Raw genomic sequence first — 14370 nt, forward strand, 5'->3', positions numbered from 1 at the left:
TTCGTCCGGCTAAATTCGGAGCCGAGAATTAGCCGGGCGAAGCGGGTGGGCGGGCCAGAAAAAACGAAGAATTCCGGCCGCGTTTCTGGCAGCCCGCACGACCAGCAGATGGCGGTCGGTGTCCTCGTCGTCGTCGTCGTGATCGCGCGCCTGCCCGGTGGTGCCGTGGTGGCTGGTCGTTTCCCAGCGACGTACGGGTTCAGCGAACGTGTTTTGCCGCCCAGGCCAGATGCGTTGCGTCCTGCCTTGGTAGGGGTCCTAGGGGAGTAGGACTCGTCGGCCAAAAGCTTGACGCCCATGACTCGTCAACTCCACGCTCTTCGCCTGTTTCTGGTATGGAAGCAGATCAAGCTAGTCAGTAGGGCGGTCGAGACGGTGCCGATGATCTTCATTATGGTCTTTTCTTATGGTTGAGCAGCTTCAATTCCCACGAGCTGGTACTAGTAGTTCATTTGCACACGATGCTATGGTCGAGTCGAGTATGGCTTTGGTCTAAAACGCTTTCTTTGCCATGTGTGGTTGGAATTTCCACCCCTAAATTAGCTTGGTTTGGCGACTTGATCTAAAACCACGTCACGTCGCGAGGACCGAAAGGACACACATGGCTCTGTCCTCATCCACAACGCTTGGCTAGGAACACCCACGATCCGGACAAGGACCATTATCGCCTGACATAATCTCGATTTTGATACCAAAAGCGCTGGAGATTTACGCTAAAGATCAAGGCATAATCTCGATTTGATACCAAAAGCACGGAGATTAACGTTAAGGATCACGACACTTGAATGGCTCGAGAAGCCAAGGGAGAGAAAGAAAATAAAATAGCAGAAGAAAATGAGAGCAAAGACAGCCGCATCTGTGCAGCAGCGCGGCGACGTCGTGGAGAGCGACATGCGAGCACGAGAAAAGCCGGCGGTCGTCTGGCCCGTCCGTCGTGGTGGTCAGTCAGGCAGGCAGTCGCGCACACACGCCGACGAACGGCGTGGCTCCTGTTCCCGGACGCGCCGCTGCAGCGATGCGCGCCCGAGTTATTTTCGTTTTATCTGTCTCACCGCTGCGTCTACGTGTTGGGTTTAGCGCGCGACGTGTCACGCTGGCCGGTTCCCGCACGGGACACGCACTTGGCGCGTAGCCGATTCAAGCCCGACGCGTGTCCTCGTTTCGGGAACTTGCAGGCACGTTGTCACGTACTACTATAGGTTTTCCCGGTCTAGCAGCCCAGTTTTTCTACGGCCTCGACCTTTTTTATGCGAGAATGTCTTTGCTTTGTTCAGAAATGGCAACGGAAATTGTTCCCCCGCTTTTGCTTTTGTCCGGAGGATGAGTTCCGTGGGAAATGGATGTTTAATACTTTAACCCCGTTATTAGCCGCTAGTTTTTGGAGCCGTTTTTATCTTTTCCTGTGATCCGTTGTTGGCATCTGATGAACTGCTGGAGAAAAACCTTTTCAATGCAAGTTGAAAAGGAGCCTTTCAGATCAAGAAGAACCGCAGATAGCCACCTGTCCTCTGCCGCTGTCTCTGCCACTTCGATTGGATAAACCAACAGTCAGAAGTTTATTGACAGCTGTTACCGTCGGCCCCACATGTCAGCGGCCACGAACCAGCCGAGATGAGGATAAGATCAGACATAACGGGGCATCCTTGGAACAGAATCCGGGAAAGCCATGTGGGAGTGGCCACTGGCCTGGCCAGCACCGCCTTTAAGGCGTGCGGGGGCCACGTAAGTGGGACCACCTTTGTCAGTGTCACATGCGCAACCTCCCGGTCCGTGTGCCATGTTAGGTAACCGCGCGCCACGCTCGCCGGCAAACGTGACGCGAGGCGGATCGTCCGTTCGCGCAATCGCGCACGCGCGCACCGTTGCCTCCGCTCTTTCTTTCTTTTTTTTTTTGCGGCAAATTCCGCATGCTACGTTGCGTTTTTTGTTGGTCAAACGGACGCGCGCCGTGCCGGTGCCGCGTTCGAAAGCGAGCGGGTTGTTGGGTGCGCGGCGCGTTATTCCGTTCCTCCCGTATATAACACGCGCCACCCCCGCACCACCGCCGCTGCAAAGGCCAGCGCCCAGCGAGAGACAGCCACCGCCACCGGAGCAGCTGCGTTTTCAGCTACTTTTCCGTGCCGTTTTCTGTTGGGGGGATCGCGTTCGCCGACGAGATGAGCAGCAGCAGGCTCGGCGGGGGAGATCGGGCGGGGATGTACGAGGAGGGGGAGGACGACGAGCTGTTCGGGGAGTCGTCGTCGGTGTCCGGCGGCGAGTCGGACGACGATGGGGAAGGGGAGGACCAGTTCTCGGAGGGCGGCGCGGCGGCGGCGGCGGCGTTGGACCAGATGGAGCACCGCCGGTTCGCGCCGCAGCCGCTGCGGCGGTTGAACTCGGACAGCATCTACGACATGTCGTCCATGACGGAGCAGCTCCCAGCCAAGTGAGTACCCGTCGAGAAACCCTCGATTCCATCCAGAAATCTCAACTCTTCTGTCCTGTGTGCTCACCGTCCAAGAACACCGTGTTAATCTGCAGGAAAGGGTTGTCCAGGTACTACGAGGGGAAGTCCCAGTCGTTCGCGTGCATGTCGGAGGTGAGGTGCCTGGAGGATCTGCGCAAGAAGGAGAAGCCATACAAGTCGAAGATCAAGTCGTGCAACAGCTACGCCGCGCTGGGAGGGATCGCCAAGACGCAGTCGTCGAGTTCTTGCGCGAATCTGAGCATGATGGGGGCGGGCGGATTCAGGGCTCCCCCGATCCCTGTAAACAAGAACGGCTACCATCAGTAGTAGCGACTCTGTAGCGTAGCCGCGCGGTAGATTTTGTTCTTGAGGTCTTTTCTCCCCTACCTCTATTTTTGGGGATTTTGTTCGCAGGCGCATTAGCCTGTGAATGAATGAGCTTAATTACGAGGCGTTTCGTGATCTGCAGCAGTCATAGTAAGGAGGGTTGTTCTTGTTGATGTTTGAAAAACGATCGTTTTGTGTACTGTAAATACGGAGCAGAGGTTAAAAGTACATTCGGATGTGCTTTCCTTCGTCAGGTTTTTTTCCCTTTCGATGGTCGATGTGAACAGACGAGGGCATTTAAAGTCAAATTATATCCAGTGAACGAACGGTTTTCAGACTTAAGGCCCCCAAAAGAATTATGGGCAACGCTATGAAAGAACGTTGACAGTTTGACACAAGCAGCAAGCCAAAACATACATATGATAAAGCTGGGTAGGAAAAAGAACTCAAGCGCCGACAACGAGCAGCCGACAAACAACACGAATTCACCCAAGAAAATCATCACCCCTTTTTATTACTGGAAAAATGAAATCACAAGCTCTCAAAACTCGCCTCTCCTCTCTCTCTCTCTCTCTCTCTCTCTCTCGTGTACATCGCAGACACTAGTACAACAACATATGAAGGAGTATAAATTTCTCCGGAGGGCATTCCCTCAAGCTGTGGAGCATCATGCATGCCGATACTTACACTCTGCTGACTAACAACGTGGAAAAAGCAGTAAAATTTGGACATTTACCTAGCAGGCACGAACCTCCGCAAGACGTCTTGGAGGAGATGGTTCGCAATTGCTGGTAAGCTTCAACGACCCAAGGAAGCAGGATAGCCTCCTAATCATGGGCTTCTGACGGATTACCACTTCCACTGATACAGTGTCACTGCTAGCATCGGCATAAGTTTCGTATCCCTCGAGATCTTCCTCTGTTACTACGACTGCATCGATGGACCTGCTGGGGCTTGAAGGCTTGGCTAGCATACCTTCCCATAACGGCAAAACAAAATGCTCGTTGTCGAATTCGGTGGTGAACCCATCAACTTCAGCCTCCACAATAGCTTCACTTGATTGTTCACTGAATCTTACTGGGTGGGTGCGGTTTGAACTCTGAATTTGATGGCAGCTGGAAGCGAGGCGACTAAATGGTTCACTCGATTCTTCACAAGATTTTGCCGAGTGAGTTTGGTTTGAGTTCTCGATTGAAAGGCATCTGGTGTTGAGATTGCTAAATAATTTAACAGCCTGTAGCAAAGAAGAAACGAACAAGAAAATTTATCAGAAACTTCAGGGATCTAATTATATGGACCAGAGCAGTGTTTATCAATTCGTCATTCAACTAGCACACGAAAGCATAAGAGATTAAGTGGGTTGCATGCCTGCCATTGAGATGGTGCTAAAAGTACTCTGGGCCTTACAGACCGTGCATGATCTAAAGCAGCTTCAGGAGTCATGTTCCTGTACTTAATCTGCAAGTTACACCAAAGATAAGATGCCATATATGAAACAAATAAAAATAATGCATACAATAAACATCACATGATTAATGCAGTTTCTCATACCAAATAGCATAAAACTATAGTGGTGCTTCGTCCCCTTCCAGCCTTACAATGTACATAAGTGCTACCACCTTGTGATGCATTTCCTGGAGAAGAAAAAAAAAACATATGCATAAATCCAATTTCTAGTGTAACTCAGAGTTGTTGTTCAAATGATGGTTACAATTCTGTCCAATCAAACGAATTTACTTTGGGGGCTTATCATCAGACATCAATATGCAAGACAACAGAAATGTCAAAGGATTTTATTACTCGAATAAAGAATGGTTGCGAAAGTCAAAAGGAAAAGTATTGCTCAAATAAAATCAAATACTTGAGAATGATTGCGACACATTGACATGATTTAATAAGATATCTTTCCTGCTCATAAAAATGATTTGAATACTACCAAAGTTCAACTGCAGTGCCCACCTTAATTCACTTAATCATCATCAAAGCAAACTGGTGCTGATAATATGGTTTAGAACGCATGGTGGATGGTACTTACGGTGAATAAAATCGACAGCTTGACAGATATCCTCTAGAGAAGGGGCAAATAGATAGTCCCTCGTGGGAATCTCGAGATGATTGATCCCGTGAGCCTGATAAAGAGAGGAAAAAACTTCTTATTGTTCAGAACAAAATTTGATACAAGCCTGCTTATGCCAAGTGTCATGCCGTGATGCCGATTACACCATGTATATTGAGTTAAAGAAAGGATATAGAAAATGGCCACAGCTTGTTTGCCCTGATATTTTGAATGTACATATAGAATATGAATGGTAAAGATGCACGAGACAAGTGGATCCTGGTGTATGAACTATATATATTGAACTTCAAGTATGGGGCTTAACTGTTCACAGATGAAAACAAGAACAGTAGATAAAAATATGCACGCACAAAGATCTTGATACATGCCAAGAAAATCTGCAGCTACAAAATCAGGTGAAGGTATTTATTTACCTGGTATAAGGATGTTGGAACCAGAGTTTCATACGATTCATTCAGTGTGACAACGCCCCTTACTCCAAGTTGCTTGAGATGCGGTACATCACTAGAGAAAGGGACAGCACCTAGCAAAACATACTGGAGATGGGAGGTGGGAAGAAAATCAGTACACACCATCCAATGAACAGAAGATCACCATATTGTTTGATGAACTGTTCAAATTATCAGATACTAGTTTAAAACTGCATGCATCGTGCATGGATGGTAGACAGAGCTAACAATGAAAGTAGGAAATAAAAATTGGAAAGGATTCCTATAGGTTATCAGTAGCTGGTCAAATTACTCATATTGGTCATACCATAGCTCTAGACCTCAATAGGATCACTAATCAAAATCCCTATAACCATCCTTCAAGAGTAATCACAAGCGTAAGTGATACAAACATAACACATGCGAATCTACATGATATTGGTACAATTCAGAATGTTGATTTGCTCGAAAGTGTAGTATTGGACCCAAAAAATCAGCCGCAGGCCACATACTGTGAATTTACAACCTGCTTATCAAGCATTGGAGGGTAACAAAGCAAGCACAATGAATCAACTCTGCTCAAGGACCTGGAACTATGCCTACACTGATCGTCCCCAATATCCATGAGTGAAATTAAAGCACCAAATCGCTCCAGAACGACAAGGTGCAGTATATTGGGAGAGAGATGAGGGTAAGATTAACACACCTGGTCGATGCGATCCCACCACCGGAACTCAGACTCGAACCGGTTGCGGAGGACGTTGTAGAGCAGCGTCGGGTAGAACAGCACCCTCGCGCCGGCGCCGACGAGCGCGCGCTTCGCCCTCAGCCGCACGACGGCGACCACCTCGCCCCCGCCTCCGCCCCCGCCCCCGCCCCTCGCCTCCTCCCGCTCGTCCTCCTCCGCCTCCTCCGATCCCCCGGCGCCATCCCGCAGCTCCCGTATCCTCATGGCCGCAACAATCGGGAGCGCACCAAACCCTAGAAGCCGACTCGCCTCGTGGAATTCTCCTCCTGCACCGCTGGATTTTGGGGATTTTGGGTTGGAATTGGGGAGAAGAATTCGCGGATCGGGACTCGGGAGGTGATTAATCTCCTAGTGCCTTCGAGACGCCACAAACGGGTAGGGCCGCTCCGAACTAAGCCCAAGGAGGAGGACGGCGACAGCAACAGGTGGCGAATTACGCTGCGATAAATCTGCTTTCGCCATTGATTTGGCTCTTGATTATGCTTATTATGCAACTCTATTTGCATACTACACCTTCTTTTTTCTGTGGGGGAGCATATTGGTCCTTTTGACTGTTACATTGGGCTTCATTGCCAAAAAAGAAAAAAAAAAGCAACTGATCATTTTTGGTAAAGTCAAAAATTGGCAATGCTAAAAGTTTGTAAAATTTTGGCAACATAAAGATATGAAAGTGATGTTTAATTTGATGCCTTACCAAAATTTAGTATAGTTTTTATGAGTAGAAGTTCCTAGAATTACCAAATGTTGGTAGGGATTGAAAAGGTTACATGGTAAAGTCTTGTTTATTTTGTTGTCTTACCAAACTTTGATAATACCAAACTTTGGTATGGTTGATTTTAGTAATAAATTGAATAAGCCCATAATTCCATGCGGAATTGCTATTATATACTATTCTTAATTGTTGCTCTCTACTGTTAAAGAAAGTTCACTGCACTAGATTTTAAAACACTGTTTTATTGGATGGAACATTTAGTTAAGGGTATTTGTGGAGCTACAACAATGTAATTAATTAATTTCAGTTTGTTATTCACGGAAGATTCATCCAACTACCATAATTCGTGGAAAAAAAACAAATTTCATAACATAAATGAATAAATGGTATACTACGGTACCTTTTCCGTTTCGATTTACCATATGGTATTATTTACGCGTCTTGTTTATTGTCCGATTTTGTTATACACATTTTGTTATGAACCACACCAAGACAAGTTTGTGGAGTCCAAGTTGTGCCTTAATTAGCCCTCACCAGGTCTATGAATATTACATTATAATTTAGACATGTTTAGATTCGTACTATTTATTTGCCATATCAAATATAAATAATTATGGGGAGAGTTATTTCGAGCCATAGATTTACCATTAAGCTCTTATATTGTTCTTTTGACACAATAAGCTATTATATTGTTTATACCCACACTTCATCAATCCATTGGCTATCTTTTTTATCGTGGGTGCATCAAAATGTTTTACTATAGTTCCCTAGATTTTGTGGTGTGCCAAACCAACATGTATAAAAATGTAAGAATATACATGAAGAGCAACCAAATTTGAACCAAGAACTTCACAATCCAGTACTAAGATATAGCCATATACTTTGACACGAAGGTTTAAAAGTAATAAGAGCGTAGCCGTCATAGCGTATCACATAAACTAATTGAAAATATGTCACATTCAAATATTTCAAAACATCCTTTTCAATACGAACGATGAAATCAAGCTTTGATTACTCTAAAAAAACCATGTAGCTTGTTAGACTTCCTCACCCGGACTTAGTAGATAGATCGCTCATAAGCCTGGTTGGCCAAATTCTTTCTATTGTCATCGTGTATACGGAATCGACAACCACTCCCTTAGAAAAATCGTCCATGAGACCAATGACATGGTGTCATGGAAGAAATCTGCCAAAGGAAGAGCAGTAAAACGAGCATGTTCAGGAGGGCAGAATTGCAAAACTGCCTAATCACTTTCCCCCATCGCCGGTCACCGCCTCTGCTTTCTTTTTGGTTCGGAACACGTCACGTTGACGGCGACCGGGCCAGCCTAATTACCCAACCCATCGCTTTCGCCCCGTAGCTTCCACAGATCGGCCAGATGCCAAAACCCACGCAGCATATTCCCATCGTGCAACGCCTGTGCGCTCACAGCCGTCAGATCAAAGATCGGACGGGACGGGGCGCTCCGTGCCGACTCGGAAACCGCTTCACGCTCTGGCCTGGGCCCCGCCCCCGCGTTCGGAACATGGGCTGAACGAAATATTATTCTGGCCCATTTGATCCCCACGGCTCGCACCATGTGGGCCGAGCCCGAGATTGCAGTCAATTACGGCCCACGAAGAGGCGGATGCGAGTCGTCTTCATCTCGTCCGACGCTTCAACCCGCACCGATCCTGCGCCACCCCTTCGCCGGCGGCTTCTCCCCTCCTCTTCCTCCGCCGCTGCATCGCCGTCCCAGGAACTTGGACACGTCGCCTCTCGCCGGCGACCATGTACCGCGCCCTCCGCTCTCTCAAGGTTTCCCCGTCTGCACCCCCCCAACCTTCTACGACGTGTGGCGTTGCGTGTCTCGATCCATTTGGGATGAATGCGCTGGAGTGTTAGATCCAAACATGTGGCGCGGCTTGATTTATGGGAGCTTGTGGCTTTTTATTTGATCCATATCCGATTCTGGGCTAAATGGACTTAGGATTTTGCGTAGAACGGTGATCATTCTGCTGTTCTAGTAGCGTTCGATACTTCGGTATCAATTATCAAACTTACCGAGGGTGGTGGCTGGTGCGGAAATTGAGGAGTTCAATCATGTTTGAGGTGAATTTAGGCACAGAGGTGTTGATAGGTCGTTACCAAAGAGGTATCTCTGATGCAGAGAAGACAAGCTGTTACATTTCATTCTCGCAAAGTGTAGACTTCTGTGGTCTAAGTTGTTATAGTCGCTATATGAGCGAAGTTATGACGTGACATTTTGCTTTTCATGGTCAGCAGCTGATCTATCCAAATTGGTGAAACTAATTGTAAATTCTGTGATACCTACTGTTTATTTGGATAGAGAAGCAAAGAGCTGGATTCACAAGTTGTCTATCGTTTGGATCTTATCCTTTTGAACCTCTTACTTAATTGTATCGTTTCGGCTTTAATATTTGTTAATCTAGTTGGGATATATTACAGCCTTGGTTGTTGTCACATCATTGTAATAGTAACATCCCATTCTACATCTACTTGATGTAGTATATTAGTATCTTCTTTGTGCTGTGTTGTTTCTCTGTATCAATTGACACATTCTATATTATGAAGATAAGTACCTTTTGTTATCGACTTTCAGCATCATGGTGCTAGTAGGTTTGCTAGTACAAGTGTTGTGAAGCAGTCTTCAGGTGGTCTGCTTGGCTGGTTTCTTGGTGGTAACTCAAGCCAGCTTCCTCCGCTTGATGTTCCACTCCCAGGCGTTATAATTTCTCCACCTCTGCCAGATTTTGTAGAGCCATCTAAGACAAAGATCACCACTCTTCCAAATGGCATCAAGATCGCATCGGAGACATCACCGGTATTGCTTCATGCTTCCTTATGTTACAAGATTTTTGTTTTTTTCACATGATTAACTTTTTCCAGTGACTCAATTTCAGATTCCGGCTGTATCAGTGGGACTGTACATTGATTGTGGTTCTGTTTATGAGACATCTTCTTCATCTGGAACATCACATCTATTGGAGAGAATGGCCTTCAAGAGCACGACAAACCGGAGTCACTTGCGGTTAGTTAGGGAGGTAGAAGCCATTGGAGGAAATGTCTTTGCATCTGCTTCTCGCGAACAAATGAGCTATACTTATGATGCACTGAAGTGTTATGCACCAGAAATGGTTGAAGTTCTCATCGACAGTGTGAGGAACCCAGCATTTTTAGAATGGGAGGTCAAAGAGCAGGTGCATGATCATTTTGAGCATTATATTTCGCTAATTTTGCTTCTTTTTTACTGATTATTATTTGCTAATTGCTTCTACAGCTCCAGAAGATAAAATCTGAAATATCTGAAGTGTCTGGTGATCCACATGGTCTACTTATGGAAGCGCTCCATTCGGCTGGATATTCTGGGGCTCTGGCAAAACCTTTGATGGCTTCAGAATCCGCGGTGAACAGATTGGATGTTGCTACCTTGGAGGAATTCGTTTCTGTAAGACTAAGTTATTTATCATGTTAATAGTCAGTCACAGATGCCTCTGTTTCACCCTTTGACATTCTTGCTTGTGCTGAGAAATGTAGGAAAACTACACTGCCCCCAGGATGGTACTTGCAGCATCAGGAATTGAGCACGATGAGTTGGTTTCAGTCGCAGAACCACTTCTATCAGACCTTCCCAGTGTGAAACGTCCTGAAGAGCCAAAATCAGTGTATGTAGGAGGGGATTATCATTGCCAAGCAGATTCTACAGTGAGTTGGCCTCTTCTATTATCATTCTCAAGGGCTCAAGTCTGTCTTCACAGTTACTTTTCTTGTTCCTAATGTATTTTTTGTTAGAGTACACACATTGCACTTGCCTTTGAGGTTCCAGGTGGCTGGCGTCAAGAGAAAACTGCAATGATTGTGACTGTGCTTCAGGTATGCCTAACAATATGTTGAAGTGATCCAATTATTTATGGCTAACCTATATGGTCTGTTGATTCTGTACTATATAGGAATTGATGGATTATTTCATATTTTATTGCGTTGCAAGCTCTATTATTCAAATCTATTGTACTGAAACATAAGATTAATATAAATTGTAGGTGCTCATGGGTGGAGGAGGGTCCTTCTCGACCGGTGGCCCTGGGAAAGGAATGCATTCTTGGTTGTGTAAGCTTAATGCTTCTCTTTTAACCATTATGCATATCAGAGCATCAATAAGCATATACCTTGGTAAAGTGTCTTAACATCAGCTGTGATTCTGTACCGACAGATCTCCGTGTCTTGAACAATTATGGACAGATCGAATCATTCTCTGCTTTCAGCAGTATTTACAACAATTCTGGCCTTTTTGGAATACATGCAACCACTGTAAGTCTCTTTTGGAGCATAACCAATGATATGTTTTCCCTTCTATATTCAAGCAATGAACAGAATCAAATCTGCTTGTGAATTCTTTCCCTTTTTTTTTTGAATATCATTCTCAAACTACTGTAAATATAATACCCTTTCTATTCTAAGTAATGTCTGTCCCTCTTACCACACCATTACATTTGTCCTACCTGAATTCTGGATTAATGCCTTATACAAACAACTGTAATTTTATCTTACTGTTTAAAATAAGGAGTTGGTGGCTTATGCTAGTAAGTAGTAGTAACTAAAACCGAAGTTATATTGTACCTCAGTAAGAAATGCAGAAAGCACTCACTGAAACTGAGTATTTAGTTTCTTCCTATGTACATCAATGCTCATTTCATCTCGTGTACAATTTTGTGGTTTCAAATGTTTCAAGAGGGTAGTAACTAATAAATGCACATTTCAGGCCAGTAATTATGCCCTGGTCTTTAATTATAACCATCCGAACAGTCAGATTGAAATACAAGTCAAAGGCTCAATGATTTACTCAAGCTTCTATAGAAGTTTCTGCATTTATCATGGATTTTCATACATTCCACTTTGCTTTTGACTGTCATGTTAATTTAACAGAACCCAGATTTTGTATCAAGTGCTGTGGATTTGGCAGCAAGGGAACTCCATGAAGTTGCAACTCCTGGAAAAGGTTTCTTTAATTTTTTACCTCAAAGTTACAATCTATTTTCAGATTAGACTGGTCATTATGTGTTGTCCTTTCCCTGTCTTTTACTTTGTTCAGTTACACAAGAACAACTTGATCGTGCTAAAGAGGCTACCAAGTCTTCAGTTCTGATGGACTTGGAATCAAGAGTATGTTGTTCTTACTCCTGATCAAGTTCCAATCGCATGAATTTCATGCTTCTTCCCTGAAATGTTTTTTTAATTGTACTTCCTCCTTATCGCAGATCGTGGCCTCTGAAGATATTGGAAGACAGGTACTGACTTATGGTGAAAGGTATGCTTATAAGTAATCGCTAGTACATTAATGGAGTCAATTTCCTATTAATCCCTATGTTCCTAATTAAATAGCATATTTCCATGTCATGTTTATATGCATGGAATGCAAATCTTTTTACTAATGTGCGTAAAATAATGAGTCATCACCATGAACTATCACAATCTATGTACGCTTGCGTAAATTATTATGTTTCCAAGCTGGTTGGGCAATATATGTTGACCATATTACATAGGCAACTAAAGTTGTCTTGTGGTTTTTTCCTGCAATCATGTCCCAAAGTTTGACAAGTCACCTATAATACTGTGTTCTGGACACACTTACTGTGGTTGTGGTGTTCCTTTTCCAAAGTGATGCTGTGGTTATGGTGTGGTAGATGCTTTTTTATGGTATCACCCAAAGTATTTTGGGTGTCAGACTGCCAGCACGTCCAAGCATATATTCAGGATTTATTTCTATAGTTTCTTCTGCGTGCCCATTGGTGCTATAAACTTATTGTCATCACCATGCCGTTGCATCTAGAAAAGGTGCACATACATGGTAGAAGTGAGCCAGAAGTTTTAGTACCATGAGGCAGAGGTTCATACATTTGACGCATGCAGCAGTGCTAAATCTGTTAAGCTAGCATTTTTTCTAAGTAATCCAGCAATTGCATAGGGTATTAATTTAGATAGTCACTTCCATTTGCCAGAGAACCTTGTTTATCTTGGAGTGCTTTGTGTTGTGCAGGAAACCTATTGAGTACTTCCTGAAAACTGTTGAGGAGATCACTTTAAATGACATTTCTTCAACTGCAAAGAAGATTATTTCTTCGCCGCTTACATTGGCATCATGGGGTGATGGTATGTCGAAACTTGGAAGTTAAAGCATGGCCCTATGCAAGCTCTGAGAGTCTGAGCACTGACTAATTGAAACGCTCGTGTTGCAGTTATTCATGTGCCTAGCTACGAATCTGTCAGGCGCAAGTTCCATTCCAAGTGAGCATTCAGCACCTGGACCTGCGTGGGTTGTTCTGGAATTTCAAGCCGCAGCTTTGCAGTGGCCAAATGGCCATCGACTGGAATAAATAGAGCCCATACACAATTTTTGCTGGACAGATGAGGGGTGCATGATCAACTACCCTCCCTATTCATGTTCTCAACTAAGCATGTGATCATGCTGCCACAATTCCGCGGCCCCTAAATCATTCGGCGGCATGCTGCGTTTTGTTCAGTGGCATGCTGCGTTTTTGTTCAGACGCACGCCAATATCGTCCTTCCTGTTTTACATTTTAATATAGAATCAGATGTTATGGCCTCATGGTTAAGCCATTTGCCTATTCATCGGTGTCAGGTGTTTTTTTTATTAGCGTGTTTGCCCATTTGTACCAACAAGCTGTAAACATATACGAGTAAAAAGAGTATTTCTATTTGTCAGTCTGTGTGTTGCGTACTTGCGTATGGAGCTTAGTCAGCCAACTTCCCGGATTAATAGCGGAACACAAATTTGATTTCCCCTCGGAAATGAAAAACTGTATGTATATTTGGTAGTAACGTTTTGGAATTTGAGAATGCAAACAAGATGAAAACAAACTCTGAGTTTATAATCCCCTCATCCGCCGCCTATTGTGCTGTTTCGTAAGCAAAGGTCAATAAATGATCTGTCTACATGGGATCTGCAGCTTTCGTTTCCTGCGGCGCAAGCCAGTTACGCGACGCCGGGAATTGACTCGGCTTTGCTTCTGGACGTGGACGACATGGCGGGCGGCGATGCGGTATGGGGCCGGCCGACCGTGCCCTCTTCCTAAAACCAGCATACGTATGCCTGTCAGCCTGTGGGCGACGGCACTGGGATTTGATTTTACTGAATTTATCCTGCCTGATTCCAGGTGGTTGATCCGTAGAGCTAATTTTTCTTTTCCTAAGATATGCATACACCGGGTGCAAATTCGAAGCACACCAGAACGTGATTCACAATCACAGCTAAAATATCATTTTCACGTATGACATACCGATACCGTATTTTTTTTCTTTTCCTAAGATACTCTCTTTAAATTTAACTCAATTCTCTTGTAGAGGGATTAAATGAAGGCCTAAAGAAACAGGTAAATAGATAGACCTAAAGGCCATCTCGCACGGGATGGCACTGGCAGCGCATGATGTGCATCCATGCGAATCGGATGCTGCTCGACGGCTACTCGCCGTGCCCACCGCCGTTTGCCAAACCGCAGCGTAAACCAAACCAATGCCCGTAATCCCATCAGCGGCGACACGTTTCCACGGCGTCAAACTTAGCCCAACCTCCGAAAAACCGCCACGCGCGGCTCACAAAACCAGCGCCGCCGCAC

The 14370-nt window shown here is 44.9% G+C and overlaps 3 protein-coding genes across 3 annotated transcripts; 2 read left to right on the plus strand and 1 right to left on the minus strand.

The window, feature by feature from the left end:
- The first annotated feature begins 2046 nt into the window (after window positions 1-2046).
- Window positions 2047-3026, plus strand: LOC4339366 (protein OXIDATIVE STRESS 3 LIKE 4). Its single transcript, XM_015785070.3, has 2 exons — window positions 2047-2425; window positions 2521-3026. The coding sequence occupies exons 1-2, from the start codon at window positions 2157-2159 to the stop codon at window positions 2771-2773; spliced, it is 522 nt and encodes a 173-aa protein (XP_015640556.1). The 5' UTR covers window positions 2047-2156; the 3' UTR covers window positions 2774-3026.
- A 231-nt stretch (window positions 3027-3257) lies between these two features.
- LOC4339367 (phosphatidylglycerophosphate phosphatase PTPMT2) lies at window positions 3258-6483 on the minus strand. The gene is made up of 6 exons (XM_015785069.3): window positions 5985-6483; window positions 5264-5386; window positions 4809-4902; window positions 4325-4407; window positions 4142-4231; window positions 3258-4007 (listed from the first exon to the last, which is right to left on the minus strand). Exons 1-6 carry the CDS (start codon window positions 6228-6230, stop codon window positions 3510-3512), a joined length of 1134 nt encoding a protein of 377 aa, XP_015640555.1. The 5' UTR covers window positions 6231-6483; the 3' UTR covers window positions 3258-3509.
- A 1892-nt stretch (window positions 6484-8375) lies between these two features.
- On the plus strand, window positions 8376-13459 carry LOC4339368 (mitochondrial-processing peptidase subunit alpha). Its single transcript, XM_015784223.3, has 13 exons — window positions 8376-8536; window positions 9342-9563; window positions 9643-9939; window positions 10020-10187; window positions 10277-10444; window positions 10532-10612; window positions 10780-10846; window positions 10950-11047; window positions 11663-11735; window positions 11829-11899; window positions 11995-12044; window positions 12774-12886; window positions 12973-13459. Exons 1-13 carry the CDS (start codon window positions 8510-8512, stop codon window positions 13023-13025), a joined length of 1488 nt encoding a protein of 495 aa, XP_015639709.1. The 5' UTR covers window positions 8376-8509; the 3' UTR covers window positions 13026-13459.
- The last annotated feature ends 911 nt before the right edge of the window (window positions 13460-14370 follow it).

This window comes from Oryza sativa, chromosome 5 (assembly GCF_034140825.1).
Source record: "Oryza sativa Japonica Group chromosome 5, ASM3414082v1".
NCBI lineage: Eukaryota > Viridiplantae > Streptophyta > Magnoliopsida > Poales > Poaceae > Oryza > Oryza sativa.

Bases quoted from the DNA above. Each gene is read 5' to 3' on its own strand.
- LOC4339367 (XM_015785069.3), bottom strand. From the start codon at position 6,230: ATGAGGATACGGGAGCTGCGGGATGGCGCCGGGGGATCGGAGGAGGCG. The intron at 5,387-5,984 runs GTGTGTTAATCT...TCCCATCTCCAG, and splicing joins GGTGGGATCGCATCGACCAG to TATGTTTTGCTAGGTGCTGT. The intron at 4,903-5,263 runs GTAAATAAATAC...TCTCTTTATCAG, and splicing joins TTCCAACATCCTTATACCAG to GCTCACGGGATCAATCATCT.
- LOC4339368 (XM_015784223.3), top strand. From the start codon at position 8,510: ATGTACCGCGCCCTCCGCTCTCTCAAG. The intron at 8,537-9,341 runs GTTTCCCCGTCT...ATCGACTTTCAG, and splicing joins GCGCCCTCCGCTCTCTCAAG to CATCATGGTGCTAGTAGGTT. The intron at 12,887-12,972 runs GTATGTCGAAAC...CTCGTGTTGCAG, and splicing joins ATTGGCATCATGGGGTGATG to TTATTCATGTGCCTAGCTAC.
- LOC4339366 (XM_015785070.3), top strand. From the start codon at position 2,157: ATGAGCAGCAGCAGGCTCGGCGGGGGAGATCGGGCGGGGATGTACGAG. The intron at 2,426-2,520 runs GTGAGTACCCGT...GTTAATCTGCAG, and splicing joins ACGGAGCAGCTCCCAGCCAA to GAAAGGGTTGTCCAGGTACT.